Below are 19,618 nucleotides of genomic sequence, written 5' to 3' on the forward strand. Positions count from 1 at the left end.
GGTCACGATGACAGAAAAGTGACGCAGTGATCTGCTACACAGCAATATTTATGTTAGACTTTAGCGACCAGACTATGTAAGGCTGCAGCAGCGATACCACTTTGTGTCATGAAGATTGTGTTTATGAATTAAACATTTCATTTATAAGAGGAAGAGTTACTTATTCTAGCCAGCAGAGAAGAAGACAATCTCAACAAGACATTCTGCTGATGATAAAGGCTCTGTGAGGCTGGTAAAGGCTCCAAAACACGTGAGTAAGTGGACCTTGAAATGAGATTTGTTTAGTCAACATTCATCCTGCTTTATATCTGTGGGAAGGCTGATTATTAAGAAAAACAAAAGTATGTACATCCAAAAAACAAGAGTAAACTCTGCTGGCCCAAACCGGATACATCACGACAGGAGCAGACACTTTTCTCTGCTTCGTGAGGGTTATCAAAATGCTGTGAATAATCCGGTATTTTTCAGGCATAAACATCACATGACGCTTACACCATACCCTAGAGACATTTAAATGAACAAATAGAAGTATGTTATTTACCGGTTGCACAATATTTTATATCACTCTTCTCATTATCAGGAACTTCTCATTAATTCTACATTAAAAGGCAATTAACACATTTCCCACTCTCAAAACTGCCATCATCACATCTTCGTTGTTACTAAATGCAATTTAGTAGTGAAAATCAAATGTTTTCATGGCCACAGCAATCAAAGTATATTGTCAGATTGTTAGTGTAATAACTAAGCTGTCCATATTAACTTTAATCATGACAATTTAATGCTTCCTAATGTTGAGCGTAACTGAGGATTTACACAGCTGTGAATGATGATCACAAGAAAATAACTTTCCTTTTGCAAATGAGATAAACACTAGATTATTTTAACAACTTTAACTACTTTTTTAAAGAAGATTATATTCTAATTCAAGCATATTCCCAACCTTAATGAGGTCAACATTACACCCTTTATGTGAGATCTGATTGTTCAAAATGTTACAATATATGAAAAAGAAATGTGGGAGCAGAGTGCTAATTCTATGTTTTCCCATGAGGCAATTATAAAATGAAGTTGTTTTAACGTACTTGTCCTATATGTGACTCCGCAGTGGAGAAAGTGTGGCAACACGGCATTAGAGTAATAAGGAGGATGGTGTACAACCTACAACAGAGGTACCAGGCTATAAATGAACCTTTGATAACGTACAGCTCATCACTCCACTGAGACGAACAATAGTGGTATTTACTCATCATATTGCCAAACCCTACTGTGCGATAAAGCGTATTTGATTTAAATATAAAAGGTTTCCTTCAGATACAGCAAAGATTAATCTCGTGGTTCTTTGTTCGATTTTTATCTGAGGGGCAAATTATCTGTGATTTAAGATGTATTCAGTGAGATGTCTATGGCAGAAGCAATCATTTGAAAGACGCCTGAGGGAGAGTTCTCCCGCGAATATTCAATTCAGCAATCATTATAATAATCCAATTGACAGAACAAAGGGATAATAACGATGATTCACAATCATGCTTTATTCTTGTTGATTTCTTAAAAAAAGAATGAAATAAAAGGCTCTTCACACACTGCTCAGTCTTTCAGTCGTGCTGTATCCCGTTTTCTGTAACTAAACTATACTTTTCTTTACACCTTAAGTCTCTTCATCTTAAATATCTTTTATTAGTTTGTGACTTCAAACCAAAACATCATTGATTGTCAACACAAAATCTGTCTTAGCACCAGTACAATAAAACTGTACTTTAGCTTTTTTTGTTGAGAAATACTGTTCTTAAATGAGGGAGAAAAATCTCAGAATAAAGGGATCCTAATAATAAGTACATTTCAAAATGAAGCACCGACCATACAAAGCAACTCATCTCACATACAGGCTCGTCCGATACACAAGAGGTCAAATATATTAATGACTATTAAATGAAGCACAACAAACAGTGTAAATAAAACACTGCAACACAAAGCACTCTGGGATCTGGGGACACCATATCAGGATGTGGCTGCAGTTGAGAGGGCTCTGGACGCAGAGATGGGACTACTTTTCCTCTGAGAGAGATCCACAGGATTCTGTATGAGTTCATGAGGAGTGCAACCTGGGGACCGGAGAGCCCTGCCATCTGTCCAACTCTGTAAACAAACTCTTAATATCAAGGTCCAAAAAAGTATGATTTCATACTGCGAGCAGGGACAGCTCAGCGCTGCCTGCGTTGACTTTGTGAAATGTCAAGGAAAAATAAACACAATAAGCTACTCAGGTCTGTCCGGTAATGATGTCATAAAGTGAAAAATGAAACAGAGGGTAACAATGGAAATGATTGTGTCTGAGTATTATGTGCCGTAGTCTCTCTCTGCAGGTCTCCAGGTCTCCCAGGTTGACAGAGGATCGTCCGGGCCAGAGGCCTCCCTGACTTTAAAGTCTTAGCTCCAAGAGTTCACCAAGATAAAAGCCTTGGTTTGTATCCCATCGAAAGAAAAAGAATACTTTTCCTCAGGAACAAAAAAAACCCTCCAAAACATAATTCGTCCTTTGCCACTAGAATACATTTATATAACCAAATGTTTTAACCCTGATGGCAAGATATACATATACACTACCATGTACATACATGATCAATACAAAAGGTCTGCTCAATAGTTTGTGTATTCAAATATACCTATAGATAGGAACCTGAAAGCTGCTTTCCAGCACCGACCACTCCCATGTGCAGGTCTTTGTGATCACTTAATCACCTTCTGTCTGAGGTCAAAGGTTAGAGGTGGAGTGTCGTGACTGGAGTTAAAACCCTTGACCCATGTGACATCGGACGGAGAGGTTTCCTCTGGCTGCTGCTGGCAGGAAGGACTCGGGTTGACAACAGTTTACACGTTGAAGAGTGCTGTGAGAGGGAGGCTATCGGCTGCCATGCTTCCCCGTGTCTATCAGCGTCTCCTGCTCCTCATCCTCCGTCAGGATGTGGAGGGAGGAGCCCAGGAGTCTCTGGAGCTCTGGTACACATCGCACCAGATCTACAAGTCCCTCATCTTCCTCTTCCTTCTCTTCCTCCTCCTTGTCCTTGTTTTTGCCTTTTTGAGGCGAAGCCAAGGCGGCGCTCACCTGGCTGATAGAGACCTGCTTTGAGAGCTCAGTGCGAGACAGGTTCACCAACTCCAGCTGTGGGTAACGCGCCCGGAAGATCCGTGCCGACATCTTCAGACGCTTCAGGACGTCCGTGAGGAGGAACCAGTTGCAAAAGCTGCAAGAGAGAAATAAGGAAATATAAGTTAGTCTATATTAGTAGTATACTCTAATTAGCACATTTCCTCCCACACATTAATGAAAGCCAGAGATCTCCTCTCAAAGTTCAGGACTGAATCATTTACATTTTTTTTACAGGCTCATTTTAAACAAAGTTAGTCAATATAAACTAGCAGTGAGAACTTTTAATTCAATATTCGGTTACATTACGAGGATTGTAGAACCCAGCAGTGTTGGAGCTTGACCCACACTAAAAAGAGAACACCATGATATAAACGCCATAATATTAATGCCACGATATAAACGCCATGATAAAAAGACCATGCTATCTTGGCCTCTGAACTTGCAAGTTCTCCAACATTATAAAAGTACCACGATAAATCACTGAAGTATCACTTGAAATCGGGACACAGCGGGGGCTTGTTAGAAGTTAGAAATCTTTGATGTACCCTAATTAACTATGACTGTTGTGATGAAACACCAATGCTAAACAGTGCAGAACTTCTTAACCGACTGTTGTCGATATTTGTCTAATGTTCATCATCCCACACTTGTGCACGAGTATATGTGTACTAACAAACTGCGCCGGTGAAGATGTTGGTATATTATCAGGAGACAAGGTGTAAGTATAAACAGCACTCCACTGTGTGTGATTCTCTTTTCACTGGAAGCTGAGAAAACACGCCTCTATGAAACTGTTGATGTATTGCAGTCATGAGTCAGAGCTATCACTACCTGCCACCATCAGATCTTCATTCAGCTGAATTCACATAAACATTGAGCGCACAGTGAAAATGTATTTCAGTTGATTTTTTTTAAATGGGTGGCATTTAAACAGTTGTATCTCAGAAGGGAGGTTTGCAACCCACAAATCATCCTTGTTTGAAAGCTAAATATGATGACCATGTTGGGGTATTGCATATTGGGGGTTGGTGTCTTTTTGCATCCAGATTCAAAACTGATGGCATTTTTACAGATTATATTTTTGGAAACTCACCCTTGGGTTAGTGACACCTGCACATGATAGCAGGGTAAGAGAGGCTCGGAGGAGAATTCAAACACCAGGCAGTCTTTGTCCGAGTCGGGATCAGTTTTTCCTGGTGCCTCCTCCTCCAGATCCTGATGCTCCTCAGACAACAGGAAGTCCCAGCACGGCTCCTGCTCCGTCTCTGTGAGGAGAAGGGAGGGAGGGAGGGGGTGAGGGCAGAGCAGCAGACACCCTGGAGGTTTGACCCTTAGCTGCATCGATACTCAGGGTTCAGACGCCCTCTAGTGGACAGTCTGCTCACAACAACCACATTACATCTGGTTGAGCTGTGATCATTTAAACTAAGGAACAGAACTTTATGGTGGCAGTCGCAGCTTGAAGTGGATTTCACTCTACATCGTCATAGGGATATGTAAATTAGGCTAAAAAGCCACATGTTTGGAGGATTAATTTCCCAATATGTAGTTTCTGCCTAATTGTGTCAGCAACACAGGCCTACATGTAATATTGACGTCTCAAATGATCAAGTATTGGAGAAGTGGATAATTTGAAAGATAGGTTAATCTGCCAAGGGAAGTATTGTAGCTGAATCTACTGTAACAATTTATTACTCAGTAAACGCAACTGATTTTGGAGATTAAAATAATTTAATTATGGAGAATAATTTAGTTGTTTAGTTGACAGTTTTAATTGACAGTTATAAAATAAATTGCATTGTATCACCACTAGCCAGAGAACATTAAAAACAATTAAGAATTAATATATTGCAGGAAAATAACATAATATGTATCCTTATTGTGGGTGACATCAAAGTTTAATTACACAATACTAACATGTTTTTTCCTCTACAATTGATCCAGAAAGTTGCAGTTTACTTTCTCTCTCTTCCATGCAGCTCTAATCTGCCTTATCCTCCCCTGGAGAACTGGCTCCCTGTGGCCCATAACTCAGATGCCTGTTCACAACGCTAACCAACATCTCTCCATATCCCGGTGCCGAGCCTCAGCCCGGCCTACAAGCTAGAATAATAATAATATATAATAATTTTCCTGCAGCGGTCATCGCTGCAACAAGCCTCATCTCGACTTCCTCATGGCCAGCGGAGGAATCAGAATATTTATTTGATCGAGAACAGATCCTGATTTCAAGGTTTCTTACCGAACAGGGAGCTACTGAAGAAATCCCAGGGTAAACTGGAATCCGGTTCTTTGCGGCCTTCCAGATCTGTGAAATATTCTGTGGGGAAAAAATAAAAAAGTGTACATGTCAACACTTTTGGATCTGCATCATGTTTAAATCTTAAAGAAACAAAGATAAGGCTGCACATTAATATTTGTCAACTTGTCTGACTGTTTGGATAACTGGGATGGTTGTCTGAAAACAATAGACAATACAAAAAGCCAGGGTTGTATTGAATTCAAAGCTCAACGATTAGGCTACAATAATTTCATTTGTATTATTCTATTTGTTAGAATTAGATTACAGTGTTGTCTGCGTTTGATTCTTTCTAACGTGTGCGATCCAAACATTTCAAGTAACTCTAATAACAGTGTAATTACACATTTACTGAACATTTACGAAACATGTTTTTATCCAATCACATGTTCTGCCTGAATCCATAATTGTAAGCGTTTAGCCTTTCAAAAGTAAAAACCCTGATGGCTCTCCTGCTTTCCTCACAGAAAAGGAGGCACACGTCTGAAGCATTGAAAGATAGCAGCTCTCAAATATCACCACTATTAACAGTAAGATGTATTATGATGACTGATGATGCCATTCAAAAGGAGAGACATTCACTGGAAACCAAAAAAGCTTTAAATGTAAAAACAAATACAAATACCATTACTGCGTTAGTTCCCGAGCCTTCATCTCTGTATTTACCTGAGATCCATGATGTGACTGACATACTCCACTAAAGACTGATGCAACAGTCAAGTTAATAGACTGAAACACTCAGCACAACCTGGAAAGATCCCTAGAACTGTGCAACACTAGCAACAATGGCGGCAAAATAAGTTAAAGAGCTAAAAGGAAAAAAAAGCTGGGTTGAAGATTTTCTAAAAGGTCTAAAATATTGAGGAAATGTTCAAGGAGGCCAAATGTGTAATGAATCACTTTGCCTTTCTTGATGATGAGGGGTGTGTTTGTTCTGAAACCCCCATCCTGCAGCGCACTGAGGATGGTTGCTAACAAACATGAGAATGCAAAAAATCCGATCACAGTATAGGCTGGTCTTTTCTTTGTTAAATTATTTGATAATAATGTATAAACTACAAGTGCTCTTGTAGATGAGTGAATACAACTCAGATTGTTTTTTGTTACACCCCAATAATTATCATCAATTGTAAAATGTTCAGCAGCTAAGTTTAAAGTAGGGATAACGCTGTAGGGGAGGAAGGGTAAAATAAGTCACAGTTAAGTGGTTTGATGAAGAGCATTCTCAACTCAAACCATTAACAAGTCTTCAGGGAGAGATCATATTAACTGTGCTGCTCTGAATGTAAAACTAGTGGAAGGCAGCTCTACGGTGACATTTAACTCGAGTCCGGCAGCTAAAGCTCCTGTTTCTTTCAGTAGGACAGCATTTTGAACAACCAAACTCCGATATGAGACAACAAAAACAATCTGTGGCTCAGACATCTCTGGGCGGATATAATATTTCTGATGTATGCTGCATGCAAGCTGTTTATTGCTCACTGTGCCAAAATGTGATGTGTAGTGAGTTGGCTTATTAATGTGCTGTTGTTTGATGAGTGACTGTAAAGTTGGCAAATACTCAGTTTTATTATTTATTTTCATGTATCGTTTCAATTATCCCTAATGCGGCTTTACAGCCGTGGTGTCATTGTGTCGGAAGTGTTTGTGGCTAATGTGAAAAATGAGGTATCTAACCATTTAAAAATATGTTTATTTATCCAAATAGTTACTGATTGAGAAGGAGGTTAATATAAAAGGTGAACTACCTGTGAGGAAGGTCTTCATGCTGGGGCTGTGAGCCAGTTTGACGGGAGTGTGTCCAGAGTAGGTGGCCAGAGTGGGGTCTGCACCGTGGTTCAGGAGCAGCCAGACGATGGGGAGGTTATCACTCGCTACGGCATCATGAAGCGGCCTGAAGGAGGAACAAACTTATAAAACTTCAGAGCACTCGCTATGTCAGATGTGTTGTATGTGAAGTATTACCACTTTAAAATCATCGGACCAAGATATGCAACCACTATATAATCCTCAACATGGTCACATCTTGTTAAAATACAATATGTTCATCCCAACTTAAAGATTATTTCTAAATGCCTGCATGGTCATACTCCTCCCCTGCTTAATGGATTCATTAGAATAGACCAGCAGCACACCACTAGAATCAACACAAGGACCTGAGTAAATGTTAGCTGTCAAATGGCATTACAAAAAAACCGCTTTTGGACAATCAGTGTTCTCTGTTAAAGGAGCAAAGTGAGTCAGTCACTTTGCTCCTTACTGCTCCCACCACCTGTAGAGAGTGTATCTTTTCAGGAGAGTGAGTTTCATAACAAGACACATTTTGAGGATGTTTAAATAAAAAATGTGCACAACTCCTTTAAAAAGATACTAACATTACATGTATTAATATTCAACCACTTCATATTTTAGAAAGCTCAACAAAGACTGAGATATGAAAGATGTCAAGTAAACCAAAATTAGAAACTGATTGTTTAGTTACACATGCGGTTTCCAAGGTAAACACACCCATGATAAAACTCACTTTAACTTTCTCAACAAATATTCATTCATCATTTTATTATGATTGTAAATCCTAGGAAGGAGGTTTCATTATAAGCATATTATGCAAATAAACTAAACATATATATTTAAATTCAACTTGGATTCAACTAACTAACGCTGTGGACCGTGCCCATGAAGCCTCACCGTGTCCCGTCCTGAGCGCTACAGTTGACGTCCGCGCCGTGTTTCAGCAGCATCTGGACGATCTGAGTCCAGCCTCTGGAGGACGCCTCATGGAGAGCCGTGTAACCGGCATTATCGCGCCTGTTTACCTCCCTGATGTCCTTTTCAAGACAGTACTGAACCACATCCTGTAGAGCAGAGGAAGCACATTATGATTCAAACGGTTTGCCGTTTTCTGGAGTAACATTTATGTTAGCAATACTAAACAAGTGGGTTTTACCTGATAGCCCAAGCGTGCGGCCCGCTGCAGCAAAGTCTCCCCGGCATTTTTATTGACAATCAGCCGACGAACCTCTGGAGGAACAGGTTTTTTGGGCGGAGACTCAGAGCCGCTGATTCTGCCTGACGAGCCTTTCTTAGTTGATGGAGATAATGGCAAACTTTTTGGAGTTGGTGGGGAGCTTTCTGTTCTTTTGACATCCGCACCATCATCCTCCAGGGGAAGTGATGCTGCACGCTTGCCCAAGCTGCTGCGTTTGGTCTTAATCTGAAATATAGATTTATTGATTAGAGTGTGTGACAGTTAAGGCAATGACTTCCACTCTTCTTTAAAGCCAGCTGCCATCAAAAATGTGACACACATGGCATTTATCTAGCCACAGGGGGGCACTGTAAGCTAATATATTCATGGCACATTGTAGTTTATTCCTATCACCCCTGTATGGTTTAAAATGAACAGTAATCTAACAAGCAACCTCAGCAAAGGACTTACCTTTTGCTCATCATCACCCAAGTGCTTGCTTTTGAACTTCCTCTTCCCTGCAGGCTTGTCATTGCCCTCCGGTGAGACCTCGCTCTCCTGGTAGCGGATCGAGCCCGAGCGAGTGAACGCGGGTTTCCTTGGAGGGGGCTCGGGACTGTTAGCTGTGGGACTCGAACACTGATCCGCCTGTGGATCTGGAATTAGAAATTAGATCAGTGTTAACAGATCAGAAGAAAGTATTCAGATTTTTGACTTAGTAAGGTAATATTTACACACTGTGAAAATACTTGACTACAAGATTAAAGGCCTGTAATGTAAATGAACAAATCCTATATACCTATAAACGGTTGGGTAGTTTAAAAGGTAAAGTGCAATTTCCTCAAATGCGTACTCAAGTGCAATACTAGAGTAAATATACTTAGTTAATTCCACCTCTGGATTGGAGGTTATGCTGAGAGGTACCAAACATATAAACACATTGAAAATCCACAAACAATCGTAATATCTCATCATCTCAAATGTTATCTTTCATATAGTGGATCTGTTATGGAGCAGCTTCTCACTCTTGCTCATCTACCAAGCCGAACATGGAGAACGGAATATTTTAGGGGCCGTTTTGTGGCGACATCAGACAGCATGGGGCTTCCTGAACCACGGCCCTTAGCTTAGACATCATATCGGCTGAAATAGAGTGACTGCTGTCTGTGAGATACTCTGCTCTGCAATATTGTACTCATGTTTGCCATATTTCTGCATATTCTTCACATATAGACCTGATGATGTAACAGGTATCTGATGTGCACATCTCACACAGGTGGCACCTCGAGGAGATACACAGATATGCGTACATATGCTGTCTTCATTATCTTGGGTATTTGTATTATAGTAAATGTATCGCAGAATGTATTTTTTTTTTATTCATAATGCTTTACCCTTTTACCTTTTTTACACTTCATTAGATTTCATTTAGCTGATGCTTTCATACAAAGCGGCTTACAATTAGTGCAATCAACCCTGAATATAGAAACTCAAAACAGCAAGAAACCCAGTGGCGGTTCTAGAACATTTAACATGGGGTGGCAAAGGGGGGGCAAGAGGTCATTCCAGGGTGGCATGGGAGGGCGGGCAGTACGTGGTATTTTATACTGTATATGGGAATTTGAATTTGAAAGCAAATGTATATTCGAATATTCGACCCCCAAAAAAACGGTAACCGATTAACCGACATGTACATATCCTATAAAAAAAAAGAAATGTGGGAAAATGTTTTCCAAAAAACAATATATATATATATATTAAATTAAAGAGGGATCATACACAAACAACATAACCGGTGAGGGTAACGTAACCCTATTACAACAGAGATCAACAACCTATAACAGGGCCTATGCACAGAATGCAGCTATTCAATACTCATTCTTGTTTAAGAATATGAGCATGTCTACTCAGGGGAGAGGCGGGTGCGGAGGCGATTCACAATCAGGCCAGCTGTAGAGAAGACCCTCTCAGCTGGAATTTGGGCATAAGATGAGGTTTGAGTCTGCGTGATCTGCGTGTAGGGAGGGGCAGCAGCCATATCATTAGCTAGAACTAGCTACATCTGATGGATTTGGACATAAACGTGAGTGAAGTATAACCGGACGCGAGAGAGAGATCAGCACCTGCAGCTCTGCCCGCTGTGAGGGACCGGTGAGCGGAGCAAAACACACCTTTAGACCTAACACATTTAGCTATGGCACTGTTGTATACATTGAATTATTCCATTTGATAATATGTAATCAACTTAGGCACCCCTCCCAAAAAAATAACTCTAATTCTCATATTCGAATACCTGAATAATTTCGAATATTCGATTAATCATTCCCATCCCTAATTCATAGCATCAGATAAAATAATATTATGAATAAAGTCAGAAACAATGACAAAAACCCATTAGAGGCCAGCACAACCAGATGTTTTGTCACGGTCAGCAACTCACTATGAGCTGCCGTTAACCATAACATTTGGAGTATCATTTATCTGCCTTGATTTGTATTATATTGTTACAACAATCAATCGATTAGTGATTTGGTCTTTAAAGTGTCAAACAATAGGTCAAAAGGCCCATTTCTATTTTAGGTGCTCTGAATAGACGTCTTTACATGTTTACCTGAACAACAGTGCAAAGAGAGAAAAGCATTTTTGTTTAATCAATGATATAAATGATTAATCAAGTATCGAGAATAGATACATTTCTGTCAGCCCTGAATTGCATAATTGCACTTTTACAGAGTCCTACAAACTTTATAAATGATGTTTGATCACATCCGTCACTCAGAGCTACACTTGTGATTAACACTTGTGCTGGAAACAGTTAATTAAAAACGACTAATCTCCTGAGACAAAGTGCGTACCTGCTGGGAACCCGCTGTCAGATTCCTCGAGGTGCTCTCCGTCTTCCAGCTTGTCTTTGTCAGTGATGTAATCCCCAGTCTGATACTTTTTGCTACGACATCGCCGGCGTTTCTTAGAAGCAGGCGTGTCACACTCTGCACTTGCCGTCTTCCCCTTGCTCTGACACACTCTCTCGGGCAGGGGGTTGGAGCGGGGCCTTCCTCTCGGACGGCGGGCGGGTTGCACGGGAGTCACAGGTGGTGACGGGGAACTCGGGGGAGGAGGCATTTGTGGGGGGGGAGGGGAAGGCGTAGCAAAGCCCCAGAGGTCGAGTCGAGCCTCATCAGCTCGCCGTCGTCCTCTCCTCAGTCTTGTGAAGGAGCTTCCAGTAGAGTCGGACTCTTTACCGGATACAGCCGAGCGATTGAGAGACACCGGAGTCTCCACACTCTGAACACCGCCGCCGCTATCTGTAACTGATTTAATCAAATTGAATTGTTATACATTCACTATGTCTTTGCATAGAAGTATGACTGACACATCAAAAAACACCATCCAGACAATATGTGCGACAATTTCTGTCTGCTTCTGAGGCTGACTGCAGGCTATTTATTTCCAGAACGAGAACTATGAGATCTACTTTTAAGCTTAATGAAATGCCAAATGTGGGATTCAACTGAAGCATCATTATAAATGTGATATTTATCAGCAATGAGTCCACAATGCAATAACGTTTCAGGGCTGTTCATGTCACATAATTATAAGAAACAAAAGATGGTACCTGCTTTGTTGCGTGCTGGTGGATCGGCCTTGTCCCTCGGAGTCGGCTCTTTACTCGGTGGAGAAAGTGTCCCCGCCGAAAGACTCTGCTCCAGCGCAGGTGCACATTGTTTCTTCTGCTGGAATACACAGGGGACAAAGTGAGCACGCTGTATTGGATGCTATTGATCACAAAGCTTTCATGGTGACAGAAAGCTTTGCAACACACTCACAATAAACCCTTTGGAGTTAAATCATTAGTCATAGAAAGGCAGCTCTGTATCTCAAAATTAATAGATGCAATCGTGGCGAGATTAACATGATTGCTACCTAAAATATCTACCTAAAACTCAATCAAAGGGAGATATAAAGAAATAATCAAAATGCATTTTAGACATTAAAAACACTTTAGATAATTTACCTTTTTTTGACAAGACACTTTGGATGGAGTGATTTTTGCGTCTTGCTTTTTCTTTGCTGCAGCCTTTTTTGATGAGTCCGTTGCAGCCTTCTCTTTTTCTGGCTTCTTAGGACTGATTTTCTTTTGTTTGGCCGCAGAAGATTTTGCTTTGGTTGGCGACTCCTCTTTGGTTCCGTTTGTTTTCTTCTCAAACTTGTCGCCTCCCGCCGCACACTGGCCTGTAAGAATGGATGCAACCATGCCCTCCAATTTTGCTCTGGGAGGACTGTCCGGCGCCCCACTTTCTCTCTTCAACATTTCCCCCTCTAACACCTGGGCCAGTTTGCTCTCCATCCTGTTCCCATTTGTTGATGCTTTGCTCCCAAAGAGATGAGACTTGCCAGCAGGCTTTGAGGGACTTTGCTTCGCTTGCAGTCCCACATGTTCTCCTTTGCTGCTGTTTAACTCAGTATTATTGTCCAAACACTCAGTGGCATTTGCCTTCTCGTGCCTCTTTATAGCTTGAGTTGAATCCCCTTGAGATGGCACACCAGTCCACTCTTCAGCAGACCAGTATGGTGGGTATTCAAAAGTGTGTTTAGATTGGGTGTCATGGCTCCCAGAGAGTGGATTCAAAACATCAGCCTTTCTTGATGCAACAGGTGAGAGTTGAGTAACACCCTCACCTGTTGGTGCCGTTGTTTCGAGAGTTTGCTGCTTTACGATGGACACGAGGTTAGACAGGGGAGACTTCATTCTCTCCCACTTATCATCCTCAGGTTTGGACGGGCTGTGACGGGCACTCTGACATTTGGATCTTTCCGAAGCTGTGGTGCCTTTTGTTTTCGGAGATCCTTGTGTGATCTTTCTCTGAGCAGACGAGGGTTGGTGTGGAAGAGGAGTTGGCTGCTGCCAAGCCGGGCTGACGACAGTGTTGCAGAATGGCACCGCTGTTTTGCCAGCTTTCTGAGGACTCTGAGCACTGGTAGAGCTGGACAGGGCAGTGGTGAGGGCTCCTTTAGAGGGACAGTTCTTAGTTATGGCTGTGCTGGTGTTTTTAACAAGCTTGGTGCTGTGAGCATGTTGGTTGCCCTTCATCATACAGGATGGCTTCTTTCCTACTGAGGCCAGATGCTCTCCTTGGTCAATTATAGATATAAACTCCTGCTTTGCATAAGACGGAAATTCATCAGCAAAAGCCCCCTTTCCGTCTTTGCCCCGTAGAGTAGAAGCCAGTATGGGGCTAGCCACACCTACATAAGTCCCGGGGATGTTTTTTATGGAGTCTTGTGAAGATCCTTTACTCCAGGCTGGTTTGGGCTCTGGGACCTGGTGATTCGGAGGCCTACTTATTTGCTTTTGATGAGATCCATTTCTGTGGGTGTTGGGTAGGATAGGGTATTGCACAGCTGAGCTATAATTTGTAGAATGAGTCCTATTTGAGTTTAGAAAATCTCTCTGATTTGATTCATTATTATGAGGCTCAATCATAGTGACTGGAGGGTCATTTATGCATTTTGGACGTTTTGATTTAGCAGATAGATCAAGAGGTACATCCCTTGGTTCAACAGAACAAGCTGTGTGGTCCTCCGAAGCAGAGGGAGGCGTCGTTTTAAGAGAGCCCATGCTAGTCTTGTCTATGCTGTTGCCTTTCTCCACATGGTTCAGCAGTCTGCTCTGAGAGGTGATGCTGGCCAGTGCAGAGCCACAGCAAATGGCAGCAGTGGGAGACAGTGTGTAGAGGGTGGGTGCTGCAGGAGTTAATGACGGGTGCTGCAAGGGTAGGGCAATAGCTGGTGAGGCCACCACTGAGGCTAAAGACTTATGCTCTCCCACAGATTTGGCGTTTTTAGTGGATGAATGGTTAGATTTAAGTTTGGATGACAATGTTCCGACTTTTTTCTCTGCAGCTGGAGTCCGGCCCACCGAGAACAGAAAGGGATAGGTCCGCATGAGAGGTGTCCCTGCAACACCTGAGCTTTGAGGCTGAATTTCTTTCTGAAACTGGTTTGATGTGGCTTCTCTCAATGCTGCTATCTGACCCAATGCTGGTGGAAGAGTAATTTTACAAAGTGGGGAGGGAAAAATAGTCGAGGGAAGGAAGGCAACAGGCTGGACCTGTTTAAACATGGTGGAGCACTGAAACCCAGGGGGAACACTTTGAACAGATTGTGTTTGCGGGTGAGATTTCTTACTGGATGTCACATTGCTGTGACAGGGGTTGAGTGAGTCTTCCCGGCCGAGTTTAACGCCACTTAACCTATGAGGAGAGGGGAAGACCCCAGCACCATCAGCCTTGAGTTTAGGAGCCTCTGCCCTTTTGTCTGCTTTCTTCTCAGAGCCGGACGTTGGTGCATTGTTGGGCTGTTGAGGCGGAGAAAGCTCAGGGCTGTGGTTGTAATTGCTAGTGTCCAGGCAGGCTTTCGCTGTCTTACAGTCTGTTGTTGGAGTTGTCTTGTTTTGCTGACTGAGGGTAACATCTCCTCTAAACTCAGGGGGTAGCGTCTGGGGGGGATTTCCCACCATACTAGCAGACGCTTTATTAGGAGCACTGATCTCTCTGCTCACCGTGCCTCCATCCCCTACATTCATTAGTGTAGGATCCACCTGAGTAATAAGAGAAGATCATGAGGCCAATGTTGATTAGATAAGAGAAAATAATAGTCTAATCTAGTAATCTTACGGTAATGAAAAAACAATTACCTGCATAGGTGTTTCTTTAACACAACATGCCTCAGGGGTAACGGAGTCAGTCAGGTGAGTTTTTCTTGAAATACAGTGATAAGCTGCAGAATACACAAAAAGAAGAACACTTAGTGTGATACACGTTGGTGTCGTTTTCATAACAATTGCAGAAATTCTTTAATTCGATCCTTCATGAATGAACACGGCCTACTCTATGCAACATTCAATGTTTCAGAGTAACTCAAATGTAGCAATAAAAAAGTTCCCTTCTTTACGACAGGCAAGATATGTTACAATTTCTTCAGAGCATAAAAAACATTTAGGGTAGCAAAGAGAAGCGTGATAAACTGAGCAATATATGTGTTCCTTGATCCCTTTGGTTTCATTTGTTTGCATGCAGACAATACTAACAATTTTTCAGACTTGATCGATCTGGAGTGTGAATTATCTTGACTAAAAATAGTTTGATCAGTAAGTGAAATGAGACCTAATGCATCGGTTGAAACAGAGACAGATTAGGAGCCGGGCACTGACACGTAAAAGTCCAACATTCCCAATAAATCACCTCTTTCACACTCCCCCACTCCCCCACTCCCCATCTGCATGTGTTTTCCGCTGCATGTTGGAGGGTAACTTTAACTCTCAAAGGTTTGCTGTTTGTTTAAGCTATTTCATTCACACTGAAGATGATGTGGGCTGTCTACATCACTTCAAACCTTTCTACCACAATATAGTGGATGCATCTTACTGCAGCCTATGAGTACCTTGTGTTGTTTTAGGAGAGAGTAACATTACATATAAAAATCAATACTAGAAAAGACTGTATCAGAAATAAATCAAGATTAAAGCATCTGGAAAGAACAAAATAATCATCGTTAGTTTGATTAAGCCCTATGACTTCATGACAGTCAAAAGAGGAGGAGTCCAGTGTGTGCCCTCTGGCCCTTTATAGGCCCACTCGGTATATGAAGCAATCGAGTGTAGTTCTGTTAAAAATGTCTTTTAATAGTGAGCGACAGACTTAAAGTTTGACAATGGAGAAAAAGTTGTGTTTCTTATCCATCACTGGATTTGTGTCCCTGTGTTGAATTCAGTGTGAATATGGGGGTCAGGCCGGGTGATCAACAATCAGACATGAAGTTTCACCTACTGCTTCCCCAATGCTCACAACATTTATTTCCCAACAAACTCTAAACAGGTTAGCTTGTGAATAACAATAGAAAAACATTTAATCTATCCTGATATCATCTGAAAAATGGGATTTACTGTAGGCTACTCTCATACACACGCTAGCAGAGCCCCTGTATGTAGGTAGAGGTGAGCGCAGGCGAGCGCATCTGCAAGTAAATTAGACGACTACAAAAAGGGACTACAGGCAAAAATGTATGTCAAAGCTTTGGGGGAATGGAAAATGTTTCATCCGGGAGTCAGTGAAACATAACGACTATGATGCACATAATGACTGACACACCAATCTCTGCTGGAATCTGCGAGCACGGACTGAAAGGGATCCAGCGATGCAGATGCCGCTCAGTGCAAGGAGGCTCTGCATTCATTACCGCACAACAGTTGCTTACAGCTAGTTTGTCTTTGTGCTGCGATCATACGCGGTCTACTCCGCCACAACATTTACATTCATCAGCTCTGATGTAGGCCACTAAAATGTATGCAGTAGTCCGGCACACGCGCCGTGGGCAACACCGCTCAGACAAAACAAAGTCAAGCCTGACATTTCATCTGAGAAAAACAGCCCGGACCAAACGGTTCTGTTGTAGCTCACTTCAGCCCGGGCAGATCGCTCTACAGCCCCATGACACAAAAGACACACGCCCCGATGTCATGTGTGGGGGGGGAAAGTGCACAATGCATGTTGTGGCGTAACACTTTGCTATCCTCCGTTGTAAATATCAGCACGAAAAAACTCTGGAGAGCTCCGGGTCGCTCTCTGTCACTGGAGATGGCGAGAGGGACTACAATGAGAGAATGGCAACCGGCTCTCAGGTGATCATCGCTGCATCCGCTAACAAATACGAGAATAAACTGCACATGGAGCCTGACTTCCTCTAAAACATTACCCTAAATAACGCAGACAACATGGATGATACTGTTTGGAAATGAAAGATAGATGTTTTGGGCATATTATAGTAAGTGACAGCCAGGAGAGGTTTCTCCACACATCGAGTGGCAGCTGCTTCGGAGCCACACAATGTGGCAATGTGTCACATCTCCGTCCGATAAGGTAAGTAAACATCAATGCAAAGCCACACAGAAAACACAAGGCAGAGCCAAACAAACAAAACTCCTGACCACCATCACGCTGTTTCATCAGCGACAAAGTAACATTCTTAACAAACAAATAATAAATTCCATGCACTGAGTAACACGCAAATAGGAAGAAACAAAGTAGCCAACTGGACAACAAAAACACAGGAGTGACACAACTTATTGTATAGCATCGTTCTGCTGGAGTGGTCACCGAAAATGAGGGCAAACAGTATATTTAACTCCACTGACCACCACGGGTATGTTTCAAGCTCCCTGCGCAGCGTAGTCTTCTCTCACTCCGCCGGCTTACATGTTGAGGCAGGCTACTGTTATTTATCCCCGGCCGACCTAATGTGAAGTGCTCCAGTCTCTCCTATCGGCCCTTTCGGTGGACAGACGGAACCACTTCGGCGTTGAAAAGCATTCACCGAGCCCCCCGAGCCTCTCCTCTCCTCTCCGTCCCCCCTGTAAGACTCTCTGTCCAAAATATTGAATAATTCCCGAGCTAATCAGCGGGCGAGATAAAAGATGTCTATGACACAAACAGTTACCAACCCGCTCGTGCAGATGGCATGTGGACGACGCTACAGGCACCACTCGGATACGGCCGGGTCCAGCCTATCGCCTCTGCCGTCCGCGGCTGCTCACTAATCTCGACGGTTTTCGGTTCTCAAAGTCCGGGGGGCGGGAGGGAGAGAGGAGGAGGAGGGGAGGGGAGGGGGGGGGGGGGTAGTCAAGACAGTCCGTTCGTATCTCCAGTCTGGTGGGAGAGAGAGAGGGGCAGGAGGGTGCTCGGTGACAGCATGGGAGATGTAGTGCTGGGCTATCCACGCCCAGGATTAGACGCTGGAGAGGCTGGGAGGGGTGAGGACTGCAGGTACCGGCATGCAATGCGAGCTTCTGCCTGCTCAAGGGGAATGGGGGATCGCGACCAGAGTGTAACGGTGCGCTAAAACTGAAGTGGCTTCTCGGGGTAACGAAGTAATAAACTGTATTTCTGGTAACGAAAGCAGACTCCGAGTGTTACTGCTCGGGTGTTTGCGTTTCAGTGGTAGGCAGGTCAATTAACAGAGTCACAGCAGAGGGTGATGGTTGCTGAACGGAATTGCTCAAATACAAAAAAAGAGTGGGAGAGGTTTGGTTTCTGTTGCAGGGGAATGAACACGAGGAAGCAAGACTCCGGGTGCTGGAGGCTCTCCAGTTGCATGCTGTAAACTGCAGCCTGGAGAAGATGGGGGAGCAGTAAAGCCTCTTCTACTGATTCTACTGAGTAGGATGTCAAAACCCATAACTACATGAGACTTGTCATCAAATATTAAGTGTGGGTCCTTTTGGGGTGATACAATGTATCTGACTTAACTTACACCATATAGCTTCAGTTGTAAACATAAATAAATAAACAAAGCCCTGGAAGCAGAAATCATGCATGCAGGCCGTTTTGTAAAATATCGTTGGTGTCTTCCCTTTACTAGACTGGCTTACAATATATTTACACATTCTTTTGTGGAGCAAAAGTGATATTAGGAATTTGTATAGTCAATATTATGATTCTCATCTTCAAACTCCTCAAATATACTTTCTTTCACAAAAAAAAACTAAAAACCTACAATTATCTTGGAAAATATATAAAAAGACATACCATGCAGTGACATGACAGCTTTGCTCCCTTGATTAAGGTACTTTTCCCTCATTCATTATGATTGATTATAACCAGCTGTGCTGAGCCCAATCAAACCATATGATTTGTTATGATTTCCTTGGTTTGTTCGAGTCAAGGTTTTGATGGTGTGAAGCCATTTTGTTGTCAAGAACACTGATAATCACACATTTTGCCAAAGAGTGCCACTAACTCTGTGCTAGATCCTCAGTTTACTGTCATTTACATCTTGCAGCGCAGCGTGTCAAAATCACATTTCCTGTTATCACCAGGTCAGGTTTTAACTGGATTCATGTACATCGTTTTCTACACAGAAGTGGGCTGGAGTTAAGTTAAAAGCAAAAACACTTCTCTGTATAAAGCTACTTGAATTGTCTTTAGTTCTCTAGACTGTACACGATATCAAGATAATCTGCTCCTATTAATTAAAACAATAGCCTTCAACCTACTGAAAATAACCCAAACATGCTCACACAGCTACCAAGTCTCACACATCAGAGGACAGACACTTTTTTTAATACAAGCCACCGAAACCACTCTGTATATAATGTTGAAAGAGGCTTCTCCTGCAGGTTATATTATCTTTATAATATTTGTAAATA

At 42.4% G+C, this 19,618-nt stretch overlaps 1 protein-coding gene across 6 annotated transcripts in view; it reads right to left on the bottom strand.

Annotated features, from left to right (window-relative positions):
* Nucleotides 1–1,505: 1,505 nt before the first annotated feature.
* Nucleotides 1,506–19,618, bottom strand: part of bcorl1 (BCL6 corepressor-like 1) — a 30,858-nt gene continuing 12,745 nt past the window's right edge. For 3 of the 6 annotated variants that reach the window (XM_034211820.1, XM_034211823.1, XM_034211824.1), the window contains 11 exons: nucleotides 15,113–15,195; nucleotides 12,431–15,016; nucleotides 12,032–12,149; nucleotides 11,271–11,726; nucleotides 8,887–9,071; nucleotides 8,395–8,661; nucleotides 8,136–8,302; nucleotides 7,196–7,341; nucleotides 5,391–5,468; nucleotides 4,242–4,413; nucleotides 1,506–3,242 (listed from right to left, as the gene is read on the bottom strand). In XM_034211820.1, coding sequence (XP_034067711.1) covers nucleotides 2,900–3,242; nucleotides 4,242–4,413; nucleotides 5,391–5,468; nucleotides 7,196–7,341; nucleotides 8,136–8,302; nucleotides 8,395–8,661; nucleotides 8,887–9,071; nucleotides 11,271–11,726; nucleotides 12,032–12,149; nucleotides 12,431–15,016; nucleotides 15,113–15,195 — 4,601 coding nt within the window. In that variant the 3' untranslated portion in view covers nucleotides 1,506–2,899. Of the gene's footprint in view, nucleotides 3,243–4,241; nucleotides 4,414–5,390; nucleotides 5,469–7,195; nucleotides 7,342–8,135; nucleotides 8,303–8,394; nucleotides 8,662–8,886; nucleotides 9,072–11,270; nucleotides 11,727–12,031; nucleotides 12,150–12,430; nucleotides 15,017–15,112; nucleotides 15,196–17,608; nucleotides 17,841–17,914; nucleotides 18,046–19,618 lie in introns of those variants that run through there. The other 3 variants (XM_034211822.1, XM_034211825.1, XM_034211821.1) reach the window with 3 other exon arrangements.

This window comes from Gymnodraco acuticeps, unplaced genomic scaffold (assembly GCF_902827175.1).
Source record: "Gymnodraco acuticeps unplaced genomic scaffold, fGymAcu1.1, whole genome shotgun sequence".
Classification (NCBI taxonomy): Eukaryota; Metazoa; Chordata; class Actinopteri; order Perciformes; family Bathydraconidae; genus Gymnodraco; species Gymnodraco acuticeps.